The 16,583-nt window shown below is 52.9% G+C and overlaps 9 protein-coding genes across 9 annotated transcripts; 6 read left to right on the forward strand and 3 right to left on the reverse strand.

Moving 5' to 3' along the window:
• Positions 1-154: 154 nt before the first annotated feature.
• On the reverse strand, positions 155-1,677 carry A1O5_09880 (uncharacterized protein; the record flags this gene model as incomplete). Its single annotated transcript, XM_007750458.1, has 2 exons — positions 155-864; positions 960-1,677. The coding sequence occupies 2 exons, from the start codon at positions 1,675-1,677 to the stop codon at positions 155-157; spliced, it is 1,428 nt and encodes a 475-aa protein (XP_007748648.1).
• A 603-nt stretch (positions 1,678-2,280) lies between these two features.
• Positions 2,281-3,612, forward strand: A1O5_09881 (isovaleryl-CoA dehydrogenase; the record flags this gene model as incomplete). Its single annotated transcript, XM_007750459.1, has 1 exon — positions 2,281-3,612. The coding sequence occupies one exon, from the start codon at positions 2,281-2,283 to the stop codon at positions 3,610-3,612; it is 1,332 nt and encodes a 443-aa protein (XP_007748649.1).
• Positions 3,613-4,779: 1,167 nt separating this feature from the next.
• Positions 4,780-5,304, forward strand: A1O5_09882 (uncharacterized protein; the record flags this gene model as incomplete). Its single annotated transcript, XM_007750460.1, has 1 exon — positions 4,780-5,304. The coding sequence occupies one exon, from the start codon at positions 4,780-4,782 to the stop codon at positions 5,302-5,304; it is 525 nt and encodes a 174-aa protein (XP_007748650.1).
• Positions 5,305-6,290: 986 nt separating this feature from the next.
• On the forward strand, positions 6,291-7,620 carry A1O5_09883 (uncharacterized protein; the record flags this gene model as incomplete). The annotated part of the gene is made up of 2 exons (XM_007750461.1): positions 6,291-7,288; positions 7,350-7,620. 2 exons carry the CDS (start codon positions 6,291-6,293, stop codon positions 7,618-7,620), a joined length of 1,269 nt encoding a protein of 422 aa, XP_007748651.1.
• Positions 7,621-9,683: 2,063 nt separating this feature from the next.
• A1O5_09884 (uncharacterized protein) lies at positions 9,684-10,492 on the forward strand (the record flags this gene model as incomplete). Its single annotated transcript, XM_007750462.1, has 2 exons — positions 9,684-10,023; positions 10,374-10,492. The coding sequence occupies 2 exons, from the start codon at positions 9,684-9,686 to the stop codon at positions 10,490-10,492; spliced, it is 459 nt and encodes a 152-aa protein (XP_007748652.1).
• A 525-nt stretch (positions 10,493-11,017) lies between these two features.
• Positions 11,018-12,606, reverse strand: A1O5_09885 (DnaJ like subfamily C member 2; the record flags this gene model as incomplete). Its single annotated transcript, XM_007750463.1, has 2 exons — positions 11,018-12,067; positions 12,130-12,606. 2 exons carry the CDS (start codon positions 12,604-12,606, stop codon positions 11,018-11,020), a joined length of 1,527 nt encoding a protein of 508 aa, XP_007748653.1.
• Positions 12,607-12,813: 207 nt separating this feature from the next.
• On the forward strand, positions 12,814-13,199 carry A1O5_09886 (uncharacterized protein; the record flags this gene model as incomplete). The annotated part of the gene is made up of 2 exons (XM_007750464.1): positions 12,814-13,048; positions 13,105-13,199. The coding sequence occupies 2 exons, from the start codon at positions 12,814-12,816 to the stop codon at positions 13,197-13,199; spliced, it is 330 nt and encodes a 109-aa protein (XP_007748654.1).
• Positions 13,200-13,360: 161 nt separating this feature from the next.
• A1O5_09887 (pre-mRNA-splicing factor slt11) lies at positions 13,361-14,497 on the reverse strand (the record flags this gene model as incomplete). The annotated part of the gene is made up of 1 exon (XM_007750465.1): positions 13,361-14,497. One exon carries the CDS (start codon positions 14,495-14,497, stop codon positions 13,361-13,363), a length of 1,137 nt encoding a protein of 378 aa, XP_007748655.1.
• Positions 14,498-15,072: 575 nt separating this feature from the next.
• On the forward strand, positions 15,073-16,282 carry A1O5_09888 (sterol 24-C-methyltransferase; the record flags this gene model as incomplete). The annotated part of the gene is made up of 2 exons (XM_007750466.1): positions 15,073-15,329; positions 15,385-16,282. The coding sequence occupies 2 exons, from the start codon at positions 15,073-15,075 to the stop codon at positions 16,280-16,282; spliced, it is 1,155 nt and encodes a 384-aa protein (XP_007748656.1).
• Between the last annotated feature and the right edge of the window lie 301 nt (positions 16,283-16,583).

The raw sequence follows: 16,583 nt of genomic DNA on the forward strand, positions 1-16,583 counted from the left end.
TTTTCCAGTGGCGAGGAAATGGATTGTCCTTGTACTATCATCGCAACAAGACTAGATCTACCTGATCTCCACGATGGTCTCTGAGCAAATTTACCCGTTTCTATTCTCTTTCGATCTATATTTATATCTACCTGTCCAAACCCATTACTCTTGGTCAGACGACTCCAGCCCTCCTCAACTCGGCGACCTCATCAGTGGCATATCCAAGCCCTCCTAATACCTGCTCGGTATGCTCGCCCAACAGCGGTGGCTTCAGCCTCACATTCATTTGTGCTCCCTCAAACTTCACGGCTGGTCCAATCAACTTGAGAACACCATCTCTTGCCGCTTCAAAATCCTCCACATCGAACACCATATTTCGAGCTTGGGCTTGAGGATGTTCCAATGCCTCAACCACATCGTTAATCGCCCCATATGGCAATCCACTCCCTTCGAACACAGCCATCCACTCATCTTTCGTCTTTTCCCGGAACTTCTCCTGCAGAATCCGATTGATCTCCGCTCTGTTCTCAACCCGCCCGTCGTTCGTGCTGAATCTCTCGTCTTCACCTAACCCAGCAACACCCATGCGTCCACAAAAGCCTTTCCATTGTCTGTTGTTATTCGCCGCCACGTACACCATCTTCTTGTCCCTCGTTTCAAACCCTCCATAGGGTACCAAACTAGGATGTTCTAAACCTAGTCTCTTTCCTCTTCGCCTTTGCTCAGGACCTTTATTAAGGTCTAGATTCAGACTCGCCAATCCAACATTAATGAGCAGACTCAGGCTACTCTCAAACAGACTCCCATTGATCAAGCAGCCTTTTCCAGTCCTGTCCCTCTGATACAAGGCCGCAAGGATAGCGCCATGGGTATACAACCCCGCTGCCAACCTTTGTTAGCCTATACCGGCAATGGGGGGGATGTGACAATGAAGTTTGTTAGGAAAAGGAAACAGTCTGTCAGAAAGGGGATCATACTGCACAAGTCAGCCATTGCAACGCCAGGTTTTGACGGAGGCCCGCTCTCTTGGCCGGTGATATGCAACAACCCGGCCTCGGCCAGCGCAATAGCATCATAACCGGCTCTCTGCGCACTTGGGCCGGACGGACCATACCCGCTAACAGCGGCGTAGATCAATTTCTCGCCGGCATCACCGCCCAAGGCCGTCTTCAACTGCTCGTACCCCAAGCCCATGCTTTCCATCTTGCCGGGTAAAAAGTTGTGCACCACGACGTCGACACCGTCCTCCCACTCTCTCGCGAGCCTCCTCACGATCTCGCACCCCCTCTCGTCCTTGAAATTGACGGTCACGGACTTCTTGTTCCGGTTCACGGCCGCAAAGTACAGGCTCATCAGCTTGTACTGATCCTTCCACTTCTGGGACTCGTTGTGCGTGCGCCATTGCCGCGTCTCGTCGCCGATCCCCGGCTGCTCGACCTTCAAGACCGAAGCGCCGTAGTCTGCGAGGATCTGCGTGCAGAAGGGGCCGGCAAGGACGCGCGTGAGGTCGAGGATCTTGAGACCCTGGAGGGGCAGACGGTTGGGTAGTTGTTTGTGGGAGGCTGACTTGCCGGGAGTAGTGGACAGTGATCTTCGTATAGGTGGCCGTGACGTTGAAGAATAGTTTGTCAAGTTTCCAGAACGGAGCTTTGCCAACGCGTGCCGTCGGAACAGTCGTGCTGGTCTTGTTGTCATTATTGTCGCCGAACCATCGAATCCACAGAGGCACACACTCCAATCTTCTTTTTCCTTTTTTTGTCCCTTCTCAGAAGACTTACTGGGCGAGACTCAGGTGACTTTTCAGATGGTCTCTGGACTGTCCCCTGCTCAACTCCCCTGCTGTTATGTACTGGCATTTCCCTTGGAACACGAATGTGTGCATTGGGTGGGCTAACGGGAGGGCTTGGGGTAAGCAACATATGGACCGAGGCTGACGAGGCTGTATGCGGGGGTACACCTAGTGACCTAGGCAGACCCAGGCAAGTACCTAGGTCAACTGTCCGCACAAACAGCTCGTAAGTAAGCCTGAGCACACAGGGCTTCCATTCTAGTGTCTAACGGCTGACAGAAGCTTGTACCGGCGAGACTCAGCAGCTGCTTTTTCGCCTAGGCTGGTGTGGTAGGGACCAACGAAGTAGTTCCTTAATCAATGCTTCTCTGACGTGGAATACTGCTTTCTGTCAATCTGCATCGTTTTGACGAGGACCAGTGAGCACTCCGTTGACAGTGACGAGGTGGGAGGTTTTAGAACGAAGCTTGGAATATCTGGCACATGGTACGGCACTTCGATCTTTCGACATGGCTTCTAAAAGAGCGGTAACGAATCTACTTTACGGGATCCGAAGGAGGGCGAGGACAGGACCGCTACAGAAAGCATACTGCCCTCTACCACCACGCTCACCATCTTCGGCATTCTCCACAACCCATCGGGCTGCTGCTCGCGGTACGGAGTACCTTCAACTCCATGATCCGGATCTCACAGACTCCCAGCGGACGGTCCGCGAAGCCATAAGCAAAGTGTGCGCAAAATTCGGGGATGAATACTGGCTCACCGCGGACCGCGAACACCGCTTTCCAACCGAGTTCCAACAGGCGATCGCCAAGGATGGCTGGCTAGGCATCTGCATGCCCTCTGAATACGGAGGAAGCGATTTAGGGATCGCAGAAGCCGCCGTCATGGTACAGACGATCGCGGAGTCAGGGGCAGCATACGCGGGTGCGAGTGCCGTGCACATGAATATCTTTGGGCTGGAACCGGTCAGGAAGTTTGGAACGGAGGAGCAGAAGAAGAGAATGCTGGTGCCGTTGATCGAAGGGAGGGAGAGAGCGTGTTTCGGCGTCACGGAACCGAATACGGGCTTGGATACCTTGAGGCTGCAGTCGAGAGCTGTCCGGGACGGGAACTTCTATCGGCTGAGCGGACAGAAGATATGGATCTCCACGGCGCAGGTGGCGGAGAAGATTCTCATCCTCGTGAGGACGACCCCTCTCGAGGAAGTCAAAAAGCCCAGCCAAGGGTTAAGCTTGTTTTATACAGATCTTGATCGAAAACAGGTCGAAGTACAGGAGATCCCCAAGATGGGCAGGGCGGCGGTCGATTCCAACAGCCTGTTTTTCGACGGATGGAAGGTGCCGAAGGAGGATTTGATCGGAGAGGAAGGAAACGGTTTCAAGATGATCATGCATGGGATGAATGCCGAGAGAATATTGATCGCGGCCGAAGCACTGGGGACAGGGTTTGCCGCCTTGAGAAGGGCCGCGCTCTATGCTGGGGAGCGGGTAGTGTTTGGTCGGGCGATTGGGCAGAATCAAGCTATTCAACACCCACTGGCGGAGAGCTGGATGGAGCTTGAAGCCGCCAGACTCATGATCTACCAGGCTGCAAGAATGTATGATGCTGGATACGAGACGGGGGAATATGCAAACGCGGCCAAATACTTGGCTGCCGAGGCGGCATTCCGAGCCTGTGAAAGAGCCGTCATGACGCATGGTGGAATGGGGTATGCGAAGGAGTATCATGTTGAGAGGTATTTGAGGGAGATAATGATCCCACGGCTCGCACCTGTCAGTCGAGAGATGATCAAGAACTACATCGGAGAAAGGGTGCTTGGGCTACCTAAATCGTACTGAGACGGGGGGTAAAAGTCAGAAAGAATAAAGTCCACGCATTTTGATAGACCTGGAGTTCCTCCCAAAGAGAAGTGCCTGTACCATTCTCGTTTTTCCATCCATATTCGGAAACGGATCAGCTTCCATAGTTCTGCCTTGCGGCTGTCCTCAGCTGCGCAGGGATGGCGAGAGCAAAGGGGACACGGTGGTGAAGAGACTTCCGTCCTGAGGCCAGATAATGTGCCTGGAGGCGAGGCGCCCTCCCTGTCGAAGTGGACTCAGTCCAGCGATTCAAATGGTAAAGTTGATTGTCCGTCTCTGCTTCTCGTCTGAGCGTTCACGAGACTAGATGTCGAATCGAACGGAGATCTCCACACTAGCCAAGTCAAGATAGGAGGAGCAAGGAGCCGGGAATATCTCAGAACGTCATGAAGATCAGGCAGACTCGCCAAATGCAGATGATGGTTGAGGCCTGCGGAAGAGACGCTTCTATCATCCTAACGTATCGGGAACAGGTTGTTGTGTGGAGAAGCAACAATGTGGATAGGCCAATTGCGCATCCTCCGAGCCGCGCCTCTTGTTGATTTTCATCCTTTCGAAGACAGAGAGTGTGTAAGAAAGAAGTGATTTGATGCTGCGCTCGTGGGGAACTTGGAAGTTGACAAGTGGCGAATCGGAGACTTTTGCCTGGTGCACAGCCTTGCGCCTGCGCCTCGCTGCGCCACAACCAATCATCATCGATATTCAGGCCACTAGCCTTGCCAGTTGCCAACTGCCCAAATCCGCCTCGCCTCTTCAACATTTCCGCCATGATATACCCGTCGCTTCCATCATCTCGCGCGAATTCGGAAACATTCCAGAACATTTGATGATGAGAACTCCGATGGTCCGCGTGGTCCTTTCGTGCGTGGGATGGGGAAGGACGTTAGGCCGACGAGTATTTTGACTGGATGTTGGACCTGGGGAACGCACGCCCCCTTGCACACGTATGGGTTCCACACACCATCATTTCTTGTCGATCAAGGCAGCAAGGGTAAGACGAAACTATATAAGTATACTGTCCCTTCTTCTCTTTCACCACATCGTTTCATTCGCCATCATCCAATCACCAAAACATCAGACAAGCAATCGCGCCACATCACAATCAAACCCCTGTCTGCCCACTTCATCACCGATACACCAGCAACAATGTCGGGCCCCTACGATCAACATCTCGCCTTCTCCCAAAACTACGACTATAACAACCAATACCACAGCCAGAGTTCCTACCCCAGCGAAGGCTTCTCTGGATCATATCAACCTCAAGCATATCACCACCCTCAAAATTACTACCCCGACACCCGCGGCTCTTCCTACGCCGACAACTCCCATCAACAAGGCGGCTCCAACACAGCGTACTACAACAACAGCACCAACCCGCAAGGCCCTGAAGCAGATCGCGGACTTCTTGGCGCCGCAGCCGGTGGCGCCGCAGGTGCCTTCGGTGGCCACAAGGTCGGTCATGGTGTGTTGGGTGCCTTGGGCGGAGCCATTCTCGGTTCCTTGACCGAAGACTACGCAAAGAAGCACAAGAAACACGGAAACAAGCCGGGCAAACATAACAAACACGGTCACGGTTATCGCGATAATGGCAGTGATGCGAGCACCAACGGCCAGAACTTTGCCTCTGGTGGTCTCGGGTCCGTGGCAAGCAGCTTCTTCAACAAGAAATAAGATGGCAATGGATATGGGGTTTGCATGATGTGACGGGCTTTCTTGCATGAACAGGCGTTTGGATATGGAGGAATGAAGGACATCGGCCAGCATGGCTGGGCTCGGATCTGTGGTGTTGGAAATTTTTGAAATTCGATATCAGTTGAACGGTCCAGGCGCCCTGACGGCACCCGATTGTATATAAACACGGCTTCCTGCACCATGTCGCTTGAGATCCAAGATCTCTTGAATACGAACTGCAATTTCAACCACGGGATTGTCTTAGCCATTTGTGCCCTGATGAGCCCCACCGTTTCCTTTCATTAAAGTTGTATCTCATCATGATGACTCGATTGATGCCAGAATGATCCAGACGTGATAGAACTGTCTAGTTTTCAGCGTCTTATCGACCGAACGCACACATACAAGATAATCGCTGGGGGAGATGTGCACATCCACGGAGATTTAATTCCAGGGTTCTTAATTGGTCCAAGCTCCCCGCCACCATCGCCCTTTGTGCCGTGTATCAGCGGGCCAACCGGACTCAGCACGATGCAAGCCGACCATGGGGGACGGGCTTCTTTTCCACGTCCACATCGACGTAAAAGGACTAGCGGCTCTCGCAGCAAGCGAGCAAAGGTCTGCTTGAGGCTCGGTGGAGGAGAAGGAAATATATTTCCTTCAACACAATCAGCGAGGACGAGTTCGTCATGCGCAAACTTCACCCAAAGGACCCTAGCAGTGAAGCTGCCGCGTCGCAGGCGGGAAGCGGTGGTCCAGCGCCCATTGAGGAAGGCACTCCGTCCAGCACTGGTAGGACCAGGAAGAACGTCACCCGAGCGTGTGACCAATGCCGGAAGAGGAGAAGAAAGGTAAGCTTGGACCTGCGGCGGTGGAATCAGAAGGAGAAATGAAAGCGGGGGTCTAGCTAAATATCAAATATTTAGTGTAACGCATCCCTGCCCTGCGCGGCTTGCAAACACATTGGTCGCAAATGCACTTACGACATGGACTCCAAGTATGGCGATCTGCGGCGAAGGAGGAACACCGTTCAACACGTCGAACAACTACGACAACAACAGGCCATTCTTGACCGGCTCCTGGAGTTGATCCGGAATTCTGAGGCTGACGAGGCCATCCAAGCCGTTAGAGAGGGCGCCACCTTCGAGGAGATTGCTAATGTACTTCTGAGGCCGCCATCGGGAGCTGCTCCATCCCAGACCGCGGCGAGTTCTTCCAGCGACACCGCCAGGGAAGAATCGTCCCGCCAAGCAACGCCAGACAAGTCCGACGGCTCTGGATCGGATCGTCCAGCGTCCACAAGGTGTGCGAAGGAGTCCGATGAGGCCACGGAGTATGCTGTCAGAGTTCGGCGAGGGAATCCCGATGACGGCACTTCTCATCCGGCACCTGAACCGAAGGAGAGAGCCATGGAGCCTTCTCTTGCTGGGCCAAAATTCCCCTCAGGTATCCGGCAAGGAGAACAGACGTCCGCAAACCCAGTTTGGACAGGCTTGGCGACACGTCTTACCGCGGTGGAGCTAAGCAAGATCAACATGCCCATCTTCAGTTGCGACCCATACCACATCGAATCGGATGACATGTTGTCAAAGACAATATTGACTTTCCGAGATGGAGCCCGGAAAGCATTGCAGGGAAATGCAAACGTCCACGACCTTATCGGATCCAAAAAACCAAACCTGGACCTATTTTTCCGGCAGCGACGGGAAGGAGACCCCCACACTGCCTGGACTTGGGCCTGCGAGCTGGCGAAGGCGTATCCTTTGCCGTTGACCGTGCAGCTGACGGGAATATTTGTTGCTGGAATTCAAATGCGGGTGGGTGTTGAGTTTACCCTCTACCGAGTGGCTCCTGAATACTTAAGCGAAGACCAGTATTTCATTCATCCATGCAAAGAAACTTACGACGACTTGCCTGTTATGCTTAGACCCACGAGGCAGCAATACGCCCAACCACATGCTGCAGGTGCGGACATTTGTGCCATGTGAGTATTCTCTCTGTGGTGCTGGGAATTGCCGCCAGGATCGGCTGACCCGAGAGTGTAGACCTCCGATCAAGCGGTATCTTCTGTCTCACTGGGACTCGTACGCATCGCTCCTAGACGCCGGTCAGTACCATAACTGGCCGTACAGTAACCAAGCGTGTCTTGGGTGGGATCGGACTAGAAATAAACCAACTCTGTCCACGGCCTTCCTTGAACACATATCAGATCCCAAAAACCACAGCGTCGGGGCCAAGATCCTGGAACTCGTGCCAGAGGCTGCCCCGTATGTTGTTCGAGCAGAAGAGTCCTCACGCCCTGAGGATGCACAATAAAGGTATGGCCTACCATGTCGTGTTGAAGAACGAGGATCTTGGGGGATGTGTCCCTCACTTTCAGGTCGCCTTTATCCAGACAGACCCGCGGGGTGAGAGTGAGGAAATGTCACTCTTGGAGGGGCCACATTGACTTAATTATTAGCCTTTGCACGGTCGATGCTTTTAGTGGGAATTGGGGGATTGGGCCAGGAGTATTCCGCGCTCATCCGAGCTTTGTCCGATGGCCTGCCCTGCTTCCTCTGGTTTGGAGGAACAGGCGAGGGAAATTGCCGATCAAAAAGAGTTTTTCACAGGGTGGATCACCGGTGCCTACTCGGTATCGTAGAGCACGTACCCACCCCGAAGTAGTATGGACTCAAGTTATCATGACTCCGGATTAGTGGAACTTAATATCACAAGGATCGGAAATAGCATGAGATCTACCGAGTTACCTAACAATCCTTTCCTGAGGCACTTCGAAGGTGCGGCCAAGGCAAGCCATTTGATTGGCTGGGAGGAAGTGGGAGATGCACTTCCGACTGCTTGGCGGGGCGGGACGGGGTTAAACCCTGACCAAGCGCCACGGAAGCTCCCCCTTCTTGCCCCTTTGAGCCTTTTAGTTTAGTCCCTTTCCCGTACCGAGTACAACGCATATTACTCATGTAAGCGTCCATATTCGCAGGAGGCCGGCAGATTTCTGCGCAGATCAACCCAGGACTGTCTACGTAGGTACGAAGTACTCGAAGCTTCCTCAGTACTGGGTAGGGTCGGCCCGAGGTCTCGCTCTCTCTCACGGACTCTGTCGAAGAAGCTGAGCGGCTTGAAAGGAGGGCGGTGGTGATCCTTCTGGGGGGGTACGGAACACTTCTAATCCACTGCTGGCCCCCCAGGAAATGACGTTGCTGGCCCAACTCATATCTATCCAACTGCCGCCATGGGCAACGAACTCTCGGTTAAATGCGGTCCTGCCACATGGGACCAGGCGTTCTCAAATACGGTATATGATTGTGTACCGCTCTTATTTACAGAAGCATACCAGACTCCCTCCTGCTTCAAGGCCCGTGTCAGACCCCGCCAACGGGCGACACGCTTGGACGCGATACCCGCCGTCTGGACGTCGATAGCAGATGGCTCAGACGATCTTCAGTGTCAGCTATGTGCCGTGCCGGTTCTCCGAGATGCCCTTGGCTCCCGAATTGCGAGCAAGCAGCATCAGCATTTGGAGAATAATGACAATGGTGCTAACAAACCAAGGGAGGAGTGGCGTCCATCCTGATCCCAACACCTTGTGCTCTTCCTCGACTCCCGCCCCCCATGTCCATGTCACCGTGTGAGTTTCACCAATGGCCGGTTGTCATTCGTATCTTATCCATTCGCCCCAGTCTGTTTGTCAATCGAGCATTATTTCCTGATGGGAACCCCCTAACTTAGCAAATTGAAGACTTGTCAGCAGCAACGATTAAGCAAGCCAGAGAGCTGTTCGAAGAAAAGGTAGTCCTAAAATCCGTTGCTATCGTTAAAGCCGGTCCCAGTTCAACGTCAGGGAGCCCGAGGTTCGTGTCAGATCTCTTGACTAACTGGCTTATGTACGAGTGCATATATCAGATCTATGCGTAAGTAAGTTGGACTACACTCCCTGTAGAGTGCCTATACACACCCCATACGGCAATATTGGATATTACATCAGATTTGTAAAACAGAGAAGACGTCCCCCTCGAACTGGTGCGGAGTCTTAGCGCCGGCTTACTGCTTGGCGACTGTGCTGTGACCGAGGTTTGTGAAAGATCGATGTACGACCTAGAGGTGTATCAATCCAACGACCAGACGGCCGAGGAGCTCATGACATTTTCTTTTGAGCACTCTGCGTTCAACCGGTTCGGCGCTCCTCCGCAAGTTTAAGCGATAGAAGTCTCCATATATCAGCTCGACTTTGAACCTTGATCAGCCAAAGCATTTCAATATACAGGATTCTTTCCTCTACCAACACGCCCCCATTTTCCATTCCTTCTCCTTTTCCCACAAAACATCCAAGAAGCAGACAGAACACTCTTCCCACTCGTGCTCTTCCCGTTGCCGGCGCCATGGCACCCCCCACCAAGGCCCAAATAACCCGCCTCTTCGCCCCGCTGGCCGTCCAAGGCCGCCAGCCCGAGACCCTGGCCCTGCTCGCCGACAACGTCGACTGGACCATCTGCGGCAACTCACCCATGTCGGCACGCTACACCTCGAAGCAGGACTTCATGGAGAACACGTTGAAGGTGCTCCGCGAGAGGGTCTTGACGGAGCCGCTGAGGCTGCAGGTCCGGAATGTTGTTGTGTCGGGGGGCGGAGAAAGCGAAGGTCAAGGGGAAGGGAAGGACGAGGAGATTGACGGGGACGCGGTGGTTGAGTTGGAGGCTTTGGATGCGTGGTGCAAGAACGGTGCGTTCCTCTCCGTTTTATCCTCTACTGATTGCGGTCGTTTTGCGTGCTATGCTGTGCGTTGTTCTATTCTATCTATCCAGTCATACCCCCCAAAATCCTCCAATTCTCTTTGGGCACGGCAATACAACTTCCTCCAACCCCTCCCTCGGTGGATAGAGAAAGGGGGAAAGGAAAGGAAAAGAATCCAAAGCAATGCCTCTGCGCACCGTCCTCCTTCCTATGCGAACACGGCTCTCGTAGAGCCAAGCACAGCACAGCACAGGACTGGATACCCATACCCATACCCATGCCCATGCGTACATACGTATATACAGAACATATTAACCTTCTCCCACTCCTGCGTGTAGGCCTCGCCTACGATATGCGCTACTGCTGGGTCTGCAAGTTTGCGGCTGGCAAGATCGTCCAGGTGCGCGCATACATCGACACCGATCTGTTGACGAGGGCCATGCAGCAGAATCCGTGAGGGGACTGGCGAGCGAGCAAGGGAAGCAGAGCCAAGCGCTGGGTGGCGCCTCTATATCTGAGGTCTGTATCTATTAGCATGTATGCGTACGATTCATCTCAGCTCATTCGTGGCATCATGGGCACGTACGGAGGATGAATATTACATGCATACATTCATCATACCTAGGCACAGAGTACGTACCTATGTAGCACTCACAGTAGTCTCGATAATCCTCTGAGCGCGGAGCGTCTGTCAAAATTGTGTCTACTTGTAAGGCTGATATGCGGCACAAGTGAGCAAAAGGATCCAATGGCACAGTGGAAAGAGATGCTTGTTGCAATCGACATTTTAGAGCGTATCCCGTCCAGCCAGACACTTGAACGCCCGTGCCGCCGTCGCCATGCCCTGAATCAATCGCTACATATGATCTATCCATTGTCTCGAATCTGCAATTCTGCCCATGCGGGTCGTGGAGAGAAATTTGTGTGCTTTGCCAACCCTTCACAGGGGACGTCGGTTTCCTGTGTGCGCTTTTCCTTTCCCTCATTTCAAGACCTTCAAATCACCCTCCTTCAGCTTCCCAGCTCCAACCAGGCTACCCGTGGTCTCCGAGAAAACTTCCTTGACCTTTGCTGCGTCCTTTCCGGCAACGTTGAGTTTAGAGACAAGCTCAGCCAACTCGTCCGCGTCAACGTTGCCGAGCAACTTGTCAACGTCATTCAAAACGTCGTCGATCTGTTTAGGCGACGCCTCCCCCACTGAGAAATAGTTCACGTCTTTGACACTGCTCTTGACCACACGCTTGTTCTTTTTGACCGCGTTCTTCGCTGCCTCTTTCACCTTCTTGGCTGCCTCTTTATCCGCCTTCAACTTCTCTTCCTCTTCCTTCTTCTTTCGCTCTTCTTCCTCCTTGGCGCGCTGTTTCTCTTCGGCTTCTCGTTTCGCAGCAGCCTCTTTCTCCAACCGCTTCTTATTCTTGTCTGCATTCGCGGCCTTGCGGAACTTCTTGATTCTCTCGTCATAGCTCAGGCAATCATCCACAAGTTTCCTCAACCGAGCGGTGTCCTCAGTCTTGCGCTTACGTCGAGCATTCGCGTTCTTCTTCTCAATGTGTCGCTTATGGTCTCGTCCTTCATTGTCGTCTGGGACGTCTTCATCCAGATACTCAAAGGTGCGCCAACTGTCAAAGTTGTACCAGAAATCATAAAATTCCTCGACTTCTTCGCGCGTGCTACTCTCGTCGCCGAGCATCGGAACCGGGGTCTTCTTGCTAAATCTGGCTTCACTCTGAAACACGGCATTCCATTTTTTGTAGAAGTTTCCGGGCTTTTGCATGTCTTTCTTCGTAGGAGGTTCGACGTCGGCGGCTTCATCGACCGAGTCCCATTGACGGCGCTTGACCGGGTCGGTCAGAATTTCGTAGGCGCGCTGAATGCATTTGAAAAAGGAATCGTTCTCATCGCTCTGGCCGGCGGCGGCTTTCTTGTCTGGATGGTGCTTGAGAACTTTCTTACGGTGAGCTTTCTTGATCTGCTCGTCGGTAGCTTTGTAGCGGTATTTGGAGAGACCGAGGACGGCGTAATGGTCTTGTCCCTAAACCCACCGTCGGGTCAGCGGTGAAGTACCAAGCCTCAAAATCTCTTGCAAAATCTTACCTTCCAGTCCTTCGCATCTCTGGCAAGCATCAAGGGATCCTCCGGCTCACTGATCTCGCCATCATCGTCGTCCTCGGATTTCTTCACTTTTTTGAGGGCTTCGATACGTTGATCTTCAGAGAAAGTACGACCATGGCGTTTGCGACGAGCATAGGCGAGAAACTGTGCTCCGAATGGCTCAATCTTGCGCATCACAGGTGGAGAAATCTTCCCCAGGGTCCGAAAGTTGGGATTGACATCGCTGTCACCCTTCCAATCTGCCGCAGGAGCCGGCACGAGCCCTTCGGAAGCCATGTTGTACGCGAGCGCAATTCGGGTGAGTTCCCTGTGGACCTCTGAGGCTAGCTCTCCGAATTCTTGAAGGCGGCCGAGGAGTTCTCGGATTGGTACAATAGAATCTAGAGGTTCAAGATGGTCAGTGTTCAAGAGAAGAGAAATAATTTTTATGAGAGCTTGGTCTTTACCCATCGAGTCCATTTTGCCTATTGGTGCTTGGTGGTTTAGTGGATCCAATATTCGCTAAACTTGCCAGGATGGGAGTGATGGTGGAAGTATCAAAAGAGAGTGCGGATGTGAAAGCGATGTGAATACGCCAACTGTCTAGTTCAAGCGAAGGGACTACTGCTTGTTGTAGAGCGTACCTCACCTTTGCGTTCACACTCCGCACCTTGATTTCCAACAAAGATGGCGCTGGCGGCCTATAGACACCTACTCCGAGCGACACGCATAGCATTTCCAGGCGACTACCATCTCCTCCATGCTGCCCGCACGCAAGCACGCACAGGATTCGACACATTAAGATCACTGGACCCTGACTCAGAGGAGGCAATCAAGGGGATCGCACATGCTGAGGGTGTGGCTTCAATATTACGACACAATGTTGTGCAAGGAAAGCAGGTAGAGGGGTCAGATGTGATACGTATGTGAGGGCGTATTGTTTTGTCGTGTTGGATACAAGACTAAACTATGGGACAGGACTGACTATACACGAGGACACAGAGAAAGGCGACAATGACACTGTGAAAAACCCATTCGGCAAAGGCGGAAAGGTCAGGGTTGGCGGCATATGAACAATCAAGAGCATGGGGTTCATTCATTTCATTTTTTTTTTTGGACACACTATGATACCCAGTGGTGGCTTGCCTTCGCCATCGCATGCCAGCAGTATGCTGTTCCATAACGCCATGCTCATTCTGTACAAAGAAAGATATTTTTGATGTCACACCAAAGCTCAATCGCCGGCCAAACTGGCATAGGTGACATCCCCTTGGCCCGGTGGAGGCGCGACAGTGATACTAGTATTTCCTTCAACGCCTGCATCCTCACTTTGAGCTTGGCTATCGCTAGTGGTAATAGTTCTCTGACCTGACTGCTGAGCTTTGATAGCAGCTGCGGTCTCCCGACCCTCTTTCGCCCAGCTCATCTTTTGATCCCGGTCTGTGTTGTCAAGTGGCTTCGGTTTACCCCATCGAACTCGCAGTGGGCATCCTTGAATGGCTGCTTTCCCCTGGCAGTGTGCAGCAGCAGCCTCGGCTCCGTCTCTTGTGGCATAGTTTATGAATGCGCAATGGGCTCGGTGGGAGCAGACGATGGACCGGATCTGACCAAAAGGAGTGAAGAAGGTGCGAATCGCGTGCTCCGGCAGATCGTCCTCGACACCGGTAACAAAGAGCGAGGTGATGTTTGGGTCGGATGGAGGCAGCCAATCTTCGGGTTGAGGAGGTCGCGCTACGGTGACCACTCTGGCACCACCAGGCCCTGTCTTAGCACCTCGCTGTGCACTTCCGGCTTTTCTAGAATCTGCAGTGCGTATGGGCCCGGGACCGTAGCCACTTTGTCTCTGCTCTTTCGGTTGTTGTTCAGATTGAGATCCCTCTGCTTCCAATCGTCTTTGCTTCTTGTAATATGGCTCACTGTTGGCTAGTCTCCGTAACAAATCTCTCGCTTTTTCGTCTGTCTTCTCATATGCTTCGACTGCGCCTCGTCCTTCTTCTAGTTCCTTCTCGTGCTCTTGGGCATAGTATTCTCGGTTAATGCTGGACTGTGGGCCCGGTGCAACCATCTTCAGCGCAGCGTCTCTGACCGTGATAGGCAAGCCAAAAGATAAATCGAGCATACAACACTGGCAGCAGTTTTTCAGTCGAGCGCAAGTGAGGCAGATGTTTGTTCGCTTGGTCCTGGCGGTGCGATCGGCTTTCCAGCGGAAGACGGTGAAGGGGCGCGTGCATATCTTGCACTCGGCTCCATACTCTTCTTTCAGCATTTGGACGTAAGGGTTATCGGGCAGGCAACTCTCGCAGCTGGAAGGGAAATCGGTTGTTTCCCAGCCAGAGCGATTCAGATCTTGTTTAATCTGAGGTGGCGCCATTGTGGGTGAGGGGTATTGTGGGTAAAGATAAATGACAGGATCAAGTAGGTCAATCCTCGATTGAAGTCATAAAAATGGAGGAAGGCTCAAGTAAAAGTGCCCCAGTGGCGAGCGCTTGCCTGACAAATGCTGGGTAACACGTTGTTGGATGATAAAAATCGCGGGGAAAACTCAGCCTTGCCAAATTTCTCTGAACGAGCCTCGCAACTAACCGTTGAGATAAGAAGGTGAGCCGAGTATCACGTGAAAGTCGCCATTGGAGTGGCCTGCTGCGGAAGGATTCAGTCCAGATCGCCGGAGAGGAGAAGGTGCATGGGCGACCCCTGCCAAGAGATCTAGTTGAGAATCAGGTCATTGGTGATTGCGCCGGGGGAAACAGAGCCGGCCCTATATTTTTTTTTACCTACTCCCAATAGAAGCTCCCCATAGCGCTCTTTCATTCCGGATCGTGTCACTGACCGCTTGTCGCTCATTCTCCCCCTACCAAGTGAGGCGCTGAGAAGCATCACTCGCACTTCTTCAAGTTCTTCACAGCTTCCACTTCTGTCCAGATCCCCCCTTTCCGCTGTCTGAACATGGCCCCCTCTGCTATCTCGCCCGTCGCGGTCCTCGAGAAGGAGGACCACGCCCGCGATGCTGCCTTCAACAAAGCGCTTCATGGCAAGTCAGTTGATGCCACGGGGGGACTGATGGCCATGCGCTCCAAGGACAAAGCGGCGCAGAAGGCTGCCGTCGATGAGTACTTCAAACATTGGGACAACAAATCGGCAGCCGTCGAGACCGAAGAGATTCGAAAGGCACGAAGAGATGAATATGCCACTTTGACAAGACAGTATGTGTTGATTTTCCGGGACTGCGATGACAAGCCCGCTAACTGTTCGGGGTAGCTACTACAACCTCGCCACTGACCTGTACGAATATGGCTGGGGCACCTCGTTCCATTTCTGTCGCTTTGCTGCGGGAGAGTCCTTCTACAAGGCCATTGCTCGTCACGAGCACTATCTTGCTCTGAAGATGAATATGCAGGAGAATTGGCGCGTTCTGGATGTCGGCTGCGGTGTGGGAGGACCTGCCCGAGAAATGATCAAGTTCACTGGGGCCAACGTTGTGGGTCTGAACAATAACGACTATCAAATCGAACGGTCGTTACGCTATGCAAAGAAGGAGGGTGTCGCCGACAAGTTCTCGGCTGTCAAGGGCGATTTTATGCAAATGTCGTTTCCTGAGAACAGCTTTGATGCTGTGTATGCCATTGAGGCCACAGTGCATGCGCCCAGCCTGCAGGGGGTGTATGAGCAGATTTTCCGGGTTCTGAAGCCTGGTGGTGTCTTTGGGGTGTATGAATGGCTCATGACTGATAACTATGACAACGACAATCCTCAGCACCGCGAGATCCGACTTGGCATCGAGCAAGGAGACGGCATTTCCAACATGGTCAAGGTCTCGGAAGGGTTGGCCGCCATCAAAGCCGCAGGTTTCGAGTTGGAGCACCACGAAGACCTTGCCGAGAGACCGGACGCGATCCCGTGGTACTACCCTCTCGCAGGCGATTTCAGATACATGGGCAGCATTGGCGACGTCTTCACCATCGGGCGCATGACGTGGTGGGGACGGGGTTTAATCCATAAATTTATTGGGCTTGGGGAGAGTCTGAGGGTCATGCCTCGTGGCACGCAGAAGACGGCGGACAGCCTGGCACTAGCTGCTGATTGTTTGGTTGCTGGCGGGAAGCAGAAGCTGTTCACACCAATGTACCTGATGGTTGCGCGGAAACCCAAAGTTTGAGAGGGACACGACGGGGTGTGAATACAAAAATGGGCGTTTCCGGAGTCGCGTTGGTTGTGTCGAGATAGACGGAGGCACTCTTCTGGTGGCTTGTCGCATCGTTATTGCCTAACTTAGCGATTGTACATACGTGTTATTACCCCTCTGTGTGGTGCGTACCTCGTATACCTACAGTAGTACAGTTAATAGTGGCGATATATCTTGAGCCTCGGTCAATCTGTGTTGAAACACCTACTGTACCGCCGGAGGAAGAGCGTGCGAGAAGTCGTGACCATGGCACCGCCACAGTGCATTCGTTAGC

The sequence above is a fragment of the Cladophialophora psammophila genome, assembly GCF_000585535.1.
Source record: "Cladophialophora psammophila CBS 110553 chromosome Unknown aczJe-supercont1.17, whole genome shotgun sequence".
Lineage (NCBI taxonomy): Eukaryota > Fungi > Ascomycota > Eurotiomycetes > Chaetothyriales > Herpotrichiellaceae > Cladophialophora > Cladophialophora psammophila.